The 12,303-nt window shown below is 39.2% G+C and overlaps 1 protein-coding gene across 1 annotated transcript in view; it reads right to left on the bottom strand.

Moving 5' to 3' along the window:
* LOC119776088 (USP6 N-terminal-like protein) overlaps positions 1 to 12,303 on the bottom strand; it is a 33,166-nt gene that overhangs the window by 2,042 nt on the left and 18,821 nt on the right. Inside the window, exons 8-12 of the mRNA XM_038274319.1 lie at positions 10,578 to 10,626; positions 10,186 to 10,306; positions 8,415 to 8,509; positions 8,280 to 8,345; positions 7,430 to 7,583 (exon numbers count right to left, since the gene is read on the bottom strand). Of these exons, the coding sequence (XP_038130247.1) occupies positions 7,430 to 7,583; positions 8,280 to 8,345; positions 8,415 to 8,509; positions 10,186 to 10,306; positions 10,578 to 10,626 (485 nt within the window). The remainder of the gene's footprint in view (positions 1 to 7,429; positions 7,584 to 8,279; positions 8,346 to 8,414; positions 8,510 to 10,185; positions 10,307 to 10,577; positions 10,627 to 12,303) is intronic.

Raw genomic sequence — 12,303 nt, 5'->3', positions numbered from 1 at the left:
AGGGATGGTGATGAATGAATGAATGAATGAATGGAATGAAGCGGATGGTGATGGACTGAATGCGAATGAATAGAATGAATGAATGAAGGGATGGTGATGAATGAATGAATGATGAATAGAAGGGTACTGGTGATGAATGAATCGAATATGAATGAATGAAATAAGGGATGGTGATGACATGAATGAATAGAATGAATGCAATGAAGGGTATGGTGATGGCAATGAATGAATGAATGGAATGAATGAAGGGATGGGTGATGCATGATGAATGAATGCAAGGGATGGTGATGAATGAATGAAATGAATGGAATGAATGAAGGGGATGGGTGATGAATGAATGAATGAATGAATGAATGGAAGGGATGGTCGATTGACTGAATGAGATGAATGAATGAAGGGATGGGTGATGAATGAATGAATGATGATGAATGAATGAAGGGATGGGCTGATGAATGGATGAATGATGAATGAATGAATGAATGGACATGAAAGAAGGGATGGTGATGGAATTTGAAATGAATGAATGAATGAAGGGATGGGGTGATGAATGAATAGAATGAATGAATGAATGAAGAATGGAATGACTGATTTGAAAGGGATGGGATGATGAATGAATGGAATGTATGGAATGAAGGGATTGGGCCCGTAGATGAATGAATGTGTAATGAATATGATGGAAGGAAGGGATGGTGATGAATGATGAAATGAAATCGAATGATGAATGAATGAAGTGGAATGAATGAATGAATGAATGATGAATGAATGAATGAAATGGAAGGGATGGTGATGATGAATGAAAATGGAAGCTGATGATGAATGACATGAATGAATGCATGGGATGGGTGATGAATGAATGAATGATGCATTTAAGGATAATACTGGAATGAATGAATGTGAATGAATGAATGAGAGTATGACATGAGGAATGAATGAGATGAATGAATGAATGAATGCATGAATGAAGGGATGGTGATGAATGAATGAATGAATGAATGAATGAATGAAGGGAGTGGGTGCTGAATGAATGAATGAATGAATGACGAGGATGGTGATGAATGAATGAATGCAATGAAATGAATGAAGGGATGGTGATGACTGAATGACATGAAATGAATGAAAAGGGTGGAAGGGGATGGTGATGAATGTCGAATGAATGAGGGATGGGTGATGAATGAATAATGGGAATGCATGAATGACAGGACTGAGGTGATGACTGTATGAATGAATGGCATGAATGAATGAAGGGATGGTGATGAATGAATGAATGGAATGGGAATGAATGACGCGGGCGATGGTGTGAATGACTGATGAATGAATGAATGAAGGGATTTTGTGATGATGAACTGAATAGGGAAGAATGAATGAATGAATGACAAAGGGATGGTGATGAAATAGGAATGAATTGTATGAATGAATGAAGGGGATGGTGATGAATGAATGAACTGAATTGCAATGAATGGGATGGTGATGAAGAATGAATGAATGAAGGGATTGGTGATGAATGAATAAATGAATGAATGAATGAAAGAATGAAGGATGAATTGATGGAATGTGAATGAATGAATTTGATGAATGATGAATGCAGGGATGGTGATAGAACTGAATTGAATGTAATGAATGAATGATGAAGGGATGGGGTGAATGAATGAATGAAATGAATGAATGAAGGGATGGTGATGAAATGACATGAATGAATGAATGAAGGGAGCGTGGAAATGCAATGAATGAATTGAATGAATGCAAGGGATGGTGATGAAATTGAATGAATGAATGAATGAAGAATGGAAGGCGCATGGTGCATGAATGGACTGAATGAAGAATGAATAGAATGAAGGGCGGGGTGATGAACTGAATGAAATGAATGAATGAATGAAGGGATGGTGTCGAATCGAATGAATGAATGAATGATGTAAATTTGAATGCATGAATGAAGGGATGGTGATGAAAATGAATGAATGACTGAATGCAATGATGAATGACATGAATGAACGGATGATGAATGAATGAAGGATGAATGAATGAATGAAGATGATGAATGAATTGAATGAACGGATTGACTGAAATGGAAGGGATGGGTGATGACCTGAATGAATCGAATGAAGGGATGGTGTGAATGAATGAATGGATATGAAAGGGATGGTGATGAATGAATGCATGAATGATGAAGGGGATGGTGATGAATGAAATGAATGAATGAATGCAATAGAAGGGATGGTTGATGCAATGAGTGGAATGAATGAATTGGAATGAATGAAGGGATGGTGGATGAATCGAATGGAATGAATGAATGAATGAATGCAAGGGGATGCGTGATGAATGAATTTGAATGATGAATTGAATGAATGAAAGAATGAATGATTATGAATGAGGGATGGTGAATCGAATGAGAATGAATGAATGAAATGACTGAATGATGAAGGGATGGTGGATGCATGAATAGAAGTGAACTTGAATCGAATGGCGGGGATGGTGCACTGAATTGATATGAATAATGATGAAGGGACTGGGTGATGAATGATCTGAATGCTGAAGGATGGTGATGAATGAAGAATGAACTGAATGAATGTAGGGATGGATGATGAATGAATGAATGAAATATGAAGGGATGGTAGATGAATGGTGGAATGAATGAAGAATGAATGAAGGGATGGTTGATGAATGAATGAATGATGAATGACGGGATGGGGCTGATGAATGGATGATGAATGCAATGAATGAAAGGGGATGGTGATGAAATGAATGAATGAATGAATGGAATGAATGAATTGACCATGATAGGGATGGTGTGATGAATGAATGAATGTATGATTGAATGAATTGAATGAATGAGGGATGGTGATGAATAGATGGAATGAATGGAATGAATTGAATGATGACATCGAAATGATGAATGAATGCATTGGGATGGTGATGAATGAATGCAGATGAAATGGCATGATGAAAGAATGGGGGGTGGGGGGGGGGAAAATTTTTGCAATAGAAGAATGAATGGTGAATGAAGGATGAATGAAAATGAATGAATGAATGAAGGATGTATGAAGGATGCTATGAATGATGAGATGGAATGGAATCGAATGATGAATGAATTGAATGAAGGATGAATGAATGAAATGAATTGAATGAAGGGATGGGTGACTGAAATGAATGACTGAAGGGATGGTGATGAATGAACTGAATGAGGAATGAACTGAAGGAATGAATGAATGAAGGGATGGTGATGAATGTGTGAATGAATGAATGAACTGGAACTGAGGGGATGGGTGATGAATGAATGAATGACTAAATGAAATGAGGGATGTGTGATGAATGACTGACTGAAATGATGGACAGGGATGGTGAAGGAATGAATGAATGAATGACTGAAAATGAATGAAGGGAAATTGTGATGAATGAATGCAACTGGAACACTGAAATGAAAGAAGGGATGGTAATGAATGAGATGTGAATGATATGAATGAGAGAAGAGGCTGGCTGATGAATGGTATGAATGAATGAATGAATGAAGTGATGAATGAAAGAATGAAGGGAATGTATGACATTGAATGAATGAATGATGAATGAATGAAATGAAGGATTGAATGCATGAAGGGATGGTGATTGAATGAATGAATGAATGAATGACTGAATGAAGGGATAGTTGATGAATGAATGAATGAATAGAAATGCAGGGATGGTGATGAATGAATGAATTGAATGAATGAAAGAAGGGATGGTCGATGATTGAATGATGAATGATGAATGAATGAATGAATTGAGTGAATGAATGAAAGGGATGGGTGATGAATGTGAATGAATGAATGAAGGGTTGGTGATGAATGACATGAATGAATGAATGAAGGGGTGGTGATGAATGACATTATGAATGAATGAATGACTGAAAGGGATGGTGATGAATGAATGAATGAATGAATGGACGAGGATGGTTGATGAATGAATGAATGAATGAATGAAGGGGATGGTGATGAACTGAGTGGAATGAATGAATGAATGGAGAGGGGGATGGTGATTAATGAATGAATGAATGAATGAATGTAGGGAATGAATGAAGGGATGGTGATGAATGAATAATGAAGGAAGGGGCTGGTGATGAAATTGAATGAAATGATGAATGAATCGGGAGAATGAATGAATGATGAATGATATGAATGAATGAATAGAAGGATGCAATGAATGAATGAATGAATGATGAATGAATTTGAATGAAGGGATCGAATGAATATTGAGAAATGGAATGAATGAATGAAATGAATTGAAAGGGATGGTGATGACATGAGGTGAATGAATGAATGAATGAATGAAGGGATGGTGGATGAATGAATGAATGAATGAAAATGTAGGGATGGTGATGATGAATGAATCGATGAATGTGAAATGGTGATGATGAATGCTAGGGATGGGTGCATGAAAATTTGAATGAAGGCTGTCATGCAGGATGACTGAAAATTAGGAATGGATGAGGATGAATGATATGGAATGATTGAATGATGAATGGATGCAGAATGAAATGTGACACTGAATTGATGAATGAATGGAATGAAGGGGATGGTGAATGCATGAATGAATGGATGATGAATTGAGGAAGGGATGGTGCTGAATGAATGAATGAATGTATGAAGGGATGGTGATGATATGAATTGAATGAAATGAATGAATGAAGGGATGGTGATGAATAGAATGAATGAATGGAATGCAGGGATGGTGAACTGAATGAATGAATGAAGAAGGGATGGTGATGACACTGAATGAATGCAAAGAATGAATGGAAGTGTATGGTGATGCATGAAATGAATCGTAATGAATGATATGAAGGATGGTGACTTGAATGACTCGACTGAATGACATTGAATGAATGAATGAATGAAGGGATGGGTGATGAAATGAATGGAATGATGAATGAATGAATGCATGAATGATGAATGGATGAAATGGAATCGAAGGGAGGGTGATGAAACTGAATGAATGATGATGAATGAATGAATGAATGACTGATGGGATTGTGATGAATGAATGGAATGATGATGACATGATGATTGAAATGAATGAATGATAGGAATGGATGCAATGAAGGGATGAATGCATGAATGAATGCTGAATGAAACGAAGGACTGATGGAATGAACAGAAATGAATGAAGGTGCATTGAGATGAATGAAGGGATGAGTGATGAATGAATGGGAATGAATGAATGAAGGGATGAGTGATGAATGAATGAATGAAGTGGATGGTGATGAACTGAATGAATGAAATGAATGACGAGGATGTGAGATGAATGACATGACTGACATGACATGAAGGGATGGTGATGGAATGATGAAATGAATGAATTGAAGGGATGGTGATGAATGAATGGAATGAATGAAGAGGGCTGGTGATGAATGAAATGACATGATGATGAAAGGGATGGTGATTGAACTGAGTGAATGAATTGAATGATGAATGGACGGGATGGGTGATGAATGGAATGAATGATGAATGAATGAATGAATGAAGGGATGAGTGATGAAAATGAGTGAATGATATGAAAGAATGAGAATGAAGGGATGGTGATGAATGAATCTGAATGAAAGGTGAATGATTCAAGGGATGGTGCTGATGGATCGACTGAATGAATGAATGAATGAAGGGATGGTGATGCCTGAATGAATGAATGAATGAATGAAGGGATGGCGGATGAATGAATGAACTGAATGCATGAATGAATGTGGGATGGTGATGAATTGAATGAATGATGAATGAAGGATGCATGACTGAATAAACATGACATGAATGAATGAAGCGATGAATGAATGACTGAATGATGAATGAATGGCATGCTGAATGAATGAATGCAGAATGCAATGAATGAATGAATGCAATATGAATGACATGCAGGGACTGGTGGATGAATGAATGAATGATGAATGAATGAAGGGATGGTGATGAATGAAATGATGAATGAATGAATGATGAACGGGATGGTGATGAACTGACTGAAGGCACATGAATGGAAATGAATGACATGAGTGAATGGTGGATGGAATGAATGAAATGACGTGAAGAATGAATGAAGGGCTGGTGATGCATGTATGCCTGAATGAATGACTGAATGGGCAGGGATGGTGCATGACGAATGGAGCTGCCAGACTGGGGAAGGGATTGTATCTGCCATCCATCCTTCCATCACATGCCTTTCATATCATCCATCCATCCATGACAATCCATTCCTTGCATTATCAGACATCCTTCCTTCCATTACCATCCATCTACCCCTTCATTTGCTCATTTTATCTGCCATCCTTCCTGCCATACTTTTAATTATCAGCCCTTCCTTCCAACCATTCTTCCTTCCACATCATTTCATTAGCAGCCTTCCATCACTTCCATCCATCCTTCCGTCTTACACATCACTTCCATCCATCCATCCATCCATCCATCCATCATCCTCATTCATCCATCCATCATTCCATCCATCTATCCATCCATCATTCATTATAATCCCATTCCATCTATCCTTCCATCAATCCATCCGTCATCCATCCCGTCATCAATCTCCAATCCAATCCATCCTCCTTTAATTATCAGCATCCATCCCATCCATTCATTATAGCATCTCCATCCATCCATTCCATCCTTTCGATTATCAGCATTTCATGCACCATCCATCCACCTTTCAAGATCAGCCATCCATCATCCATCCATCCATCCAATCCATCCTTTCTTATCAGCCATCCCCATCATCCTTCCATTCATCCATCAATTCATCCATCCATCCATCCTTTCATTATCAGCCATCCATCCATCCATCCATCACAGCCATCCACCAGTCCATCCATCCATCCAATCCTGTTCATTGTTTTTCCTTCCACTTCCGTCATCCATCCTTCACTGCCATTCATCTTTCCCATCCCATCTCATCCGTCATTCCTTCTCCCTTTCATTATCAGCCATCCATCCATCCATCCATCCATCCATCCATCCATCCATCCTTTCATTATCAGCCATCCATCCATCCATCCATCCATCCATCCTTTCATTATCAGCCATCCATCCATCCATCCATCCATCCATCCATCCTTTCATTATCATCCATCCATCCATCCATCCATCCATCCATCATCCATCCATCCATCCATCCATCCATCATCCATCCATCCATCATCCATCCATCCTTCCATCCATCCATCATCCATCCATCCATCCTTCCATCATCCATCCATCCATCATCCATCCATCCTTCCATCCATCCATCATCCATCCATCCATCCATCCATCCTTCCATCCATCCATCATCCATCCATCCATCCATCCATCCATCCTTCCATCCATCCATCATCCATCCTTCCATCCATCCATCCATCATCCATCCTTCCATCCATCCATCCATCCATCCATCCATCCATCCATCATCCATCCATCCATCCATCCATCCATCATCCATCCATCCATCCATCCATCCATCATCCATCCTCCATCCATACATCCATCCATCCATCCATCTGCTTTACTCTTGTTTATCTTCAGGATGGTGTAGGACATGGCAGTGAGGAGTCTCTCTCCCTCCAGGATGAAAATGTCCCAGAGCCGTAGGGTCAGTGTGAACGGCGTCTGCAGATAACAAACAGCAGGTCACTACGTCTCAGCAGGGCTCCCCGTTTCATCCAGAGGTTCACACTAACACTACTGCTGCTGGTCAGAATCAGGAAGTTTATGTGGCTCTTCTCCAAACCTCAGAGGATTCTCTGAGCCACTCAGCAGGAGGAAGAAGTGCTGACAGAGGCTGGAAGCTGCCAGATCGCCACCACAGGACTGCGGGCACACAGCCTAATAACAGTGGAGCCTGACAGCTCCTGACGCAAGGTTCAGGTTTCACCAGGATCCATCCTGCTCAAACCATCCAAATTCACCAGCAGGCCACTGGTTCCTATAGGGGGCGCTGTTCTATCCTTTTAACTTTTACTGAAACCAAAACCATGCTGATGATGTGTCTGCAGATTCTACTGTTTTATTAGGATCTAAAGTCCTCTGCTAATAACAGGGTCTCAATATGGAGCAACCATCAACATTTAACAGTTTAAAACTTTTATAAAACAACTGTTGAATAAAAAAGAGTTAAAAGAGCCACTGAGATCACACGAAAACTTTCAGCCTTTGTCAAATTAAGATCTAAGTTAACATCTAAGATCCACTGAACAAAGAGCTCTTTGTTATGCAAGCTGCAAAACAATTCATGTTTTCAAGATGAGCTCTGTGATCTGGTCCTAACAGGCCACCGTAGGAGGAGACAGAGATCAGCTCGCTCACCCTGTCGATGAAACACTGCATGAACCATTTGGTGCAGTAGATCCCCGCCGACATCTGCTCCCTGTCCTGCAGAGAGACAAACACCAGCTATCAAACATCATCATCATCATCGTGGCGCCTCCACGGGGATCTCACCATGTGTTTCTTCAGCTTGGGGAGGAGTTTGGAAAGGATCTGATCGTGGTGAGCCTGGAATCTGTGAAGTTTGGGGAACCCAGGAACAAAAAACCCTGAAATGAAGGGAGAACAGGATGAAGAGCTTAAATAGCATTTAAATGGATGAAAACCCATCGTTCTTTGTTCAGAACCAAGAATGATGAGATCCATGGATCAGTTTTCCAAATTAGAATCGTTTGTTTTTCCAAACTAGTGGTTGTGAACCTTCAGGATTTCCAGAGAATATCAAAGATCCAGAACAAACGGAGCCCCAAAAATGAGCTTTCAGTCTTTAAATGGAAGGAACGTCGTTTAGAGGAGCTTCTCTGTGACCATGAGCTGCCTGAGTCTTTGGAAATGAAACACAAAGATCCTTCAATTCAATTTAATTCAGTTTATTTCTATAGCGCCAATTCACATCATGTCATCTCAAGGCACTTTACAGTTCAACCAGATCATACAATCAAATTGATTCAAAGTTTTCTATCTAAGGAAAACCAGTTGATTGCATCGACTCATTGACTCAAATACAATCCCTCACACTAAGCATGCTTGTAGCGACAGTGGAGAGGAAAAACTCAGGAAGAAACCTCCAGCAGAACCAGGCGATCCTTCCATCCTTCAACTCTATGAACATGTTCATTCCTTCTGATCCGCCTGGTTGATAATCATCTGTTCCCAACTGAAGCGCAGCCGTTGAGATTTACCCGAAGTTTGTCAATAAGCCACATGTCCATTTTGGTTATTTTTCCCAGCATTCGAGCAAAATAAATGACGATCCCATATCCGCATTTTAATAGACTCAGCGTGTTTTTTGACCAAACATGATGAGAGAAAATTTAAGATAAGATAATTGAACTTTATTGAAAGATAACTGGAGGAATTTCCCTCTGCATTTAACCCCTCCCCTTGTGGAGCAGTGGGCTGCCATCATGGGGCGCCCGGTGAGCAGTGTGGGGTTAAGGGTCTTTGTTCAGCCAGCCAAAGTGGCAGTCTGTGGGAGTGGGTTTTGAACCCAGAACCTCAGGAATCCAAGCTCTATGCCCCAAGCACCAGCAAGCCACTCCCCAATTATCCGGGGATGAAACATAGGTTTGGCATTTTGCTGCTTTGTTGCCGTTAAACCTGCACCATTAAAACAGAAAGTAACTATGTGAAGAAAAGTAAGAATTAAAAAATCTTCCATTTATTTCTGCCTCATTTCATGAAACTGCTGCGAGGCTCTGTCTCCATAAAAAGCATCTGGCTGCACAGTATTTCAGAGAAAAGAAAACGTCCTACATCATTGATCGTTGCTAATAATGCTGGACAGGAGCACATCTTCCATAGATACACTGTTAAAACGATATAGAAATAAGTAAAAATGTCTGTTATTAAGTGTATTTACCCTTGATTTGAGCAGGTAAATGAGATAGCTTGCCAACGGAATCAGTACTTTTAGTCTTAAAATAAGATAATTAGATAATATTCACTTGAAATAAGACAATGCAATTGTGTTTTCTTATTTTAAATCTAAATTATCTTTTTCCATTGGCAAGGTGTCTCATTTATCTCCTCAATTCAAGAACAAATGCACTTATTTTAAGAAAAAATGACCTATCAAGGTTTTGATTTTTTGCAGTGTAATGTCACCATTTTTCAGCTATAATCTTCATTTGGTTGCTTTTAATTCTCTAGATGTCTTGACTTCTAAACTGAAAATGTTTATAACTGCTATGAGCTGCCAGCCTCAAGTGAAATCACTTCTCACCGTGCATGCCGTGCCTTTCGTCAGTCAGCAGCTGCGACAGGGCCCAGAAGGCGTCTTCCTCGTTCATGTACATCAGCAGCAGGGCGGCGATCTGACTCATGCCCTGGCAGTAGCTCACCTCCTGCAGGCGACAGAAAACACAGACATAAAGAGACCCAAACAAACCTTGACATCATGACTTTTGGGATCAATCTGTCTGCAGCTGCTAATAAAAACAGGAAAACATTAGAAAACATCCTTCTTTTTAACGTCATGTTTCCTACAGGCAGCGATGTTAAAAGACTAAAAACAGATCGGAGAAGCAGAGGATGGTGCTGTTCACCAGAGCTGCAAACATTTCCCATCTAAGATGGATTATTATGGGATAATCTGGAGGGAAGGAGGCTACTTACCGTGTTGTAAACTGAATATGCAGAGAGGACATGGAAGAGAGACTGCTGCCTGAGGGGGAAAGAAGAGAGAAACATCTCAGCGCTGAAAGGCAAAAACAATCCAGAAAACAATGATGGTTATTAATTCATCACAGCTAAAAGAGTCTGTCTCAGTCTTTCATAAGATTTAAATCCCTCTACTCTACTAGATTGTTTTCTGATCAGAATTAGAGATTTAAAATATGCATAGACACGTCATATGCTATTTTTTAAGTGTATCCATCAGTAATAATGTTGATGTGAAAGATTAGCACGCTCTGCTGCTGGTTACTTATCTTTTGACTTTATGATTTGTATTTTAATAAATAAAGATTGAGTGGAGGAACCAATACTGCTCGTGAGTATGGGGGTAAACAAGGCAGCATCGGGCTAACCCAGTTAGCATCGTCTAACGAAGTTGTATAAGTAATGAAATAAAACCGATACAAGCAACAGAAATGCTATTCTTAGTCTCTATTGAGTTCTAACATTATAGATGGACTGATTAAAATAAACAGAAATAACAGAAAACTACTCAGGATCAGATTTAGTTCAGATTTTAATGTGTTTAATTTGTGTTTATTTAAAAAGAAAAAGATTTTGTCCAACATCAGTCGGTTTTCAGCCAAAGCGAGCTGCAGCTTCATAGTGAGGCATTGCAGGACGGCTGCGCTCCACTAGTCGCCACGTCTCTTTAAATCTGCTGATTGTGCTTTTGCTGGTTTTCTATTTTACTGCAAAAAATATAAATCTTAGTCTCTTTTTTTTTAAATGAGTGCATTTTTGTCTTGAATTAAGCAGCTAAGCTTGACTCTTTACCAGTGGAACAAGACGATTTACATTTAAAATACAGAAAAAAACAACAGCCGTCTCTCATTCTAAGTGAATAATATCTAATTATGTTATTTTATGGGTAAAAATGCTCATTTTATTGACAAGTCATTTGATTTCCCTGCTCAATTAAAGGGTAAAGACTCTAATTTTAAGACATTTTCTACTTATTTTGAACACATTTTTGCAGCGTAGGCTCAAAAAATCTAAACTTAATGAGGACAAACACTTGGTTTATGTAACATTATTTTATGAGGATCAGGTGGTTTGTGGCAATTTTCTGTACAGGCTTATAATGTGACTGTGCATCTTAAAGTTTGTTACACAACTAAATGTGGAAAAGGCACTTTAAGTCGTCTCATCAATCAACCCATTAAACTGTTCCAGAGCTGGACGGTAACTAGTACGAATACTAATACTGTACGTTTAGTGCCGACTATTTTCTACAGTTTATAGCTGATCAGTGGGAGAGAAAATATGTTTCTTTCCGCCAGTATTTGTTTTATAACAATGATTTTTGTTATTTCATCTCAGTTTTATTTCATCATATAGTTTAGCTTTTTTTTCCACAGACAGCATCATTTTAACTAATTAAAGGTATTGTGGAGGATTTTCGTGAATATTTCCACTTTAAAAAAAAAATGCTCGAGCACAATCCCGTACTGGCTCCCCAGAGGGAACGGCTGTTAAACGCGTGTGATTTTCATTCACAAGCACATTTCTCCTCATGCACACGTTGTTGTTGTTTAAAGCAGACCACTGTGACAGCAAATCCCATAATGCTTTGCAAAGAGAGATCTGGGATATATCTTCCTCTTCTGAGGCCTTTCTCTTCTTCTCATACACTTCGTAGACATTTTTTCTCTTACAACCCTCG

This window comes from Cyprinodon tularosa, unplaced genomic scaffold, assembly GCF_016077235.1.
Source record: "Cyprinodon tularosa strain WSP-4 unplaced genomic scaffold, ASM1607723v1 ctg908, whole genome shotgun sequence".
Lineage (NCBI taxonomy): Eukaryota > Metazoa > Chordata > Actinopteri > Cyprinodontiformes > Cyprinodontidae > Cyprinodon > Cyprinodon tularosa.
The sequence above is the reverse complement of the archived record's forward strand: the minus strand, read 5'-3'. Positions and strand labels throughout refer to the sequence as shown.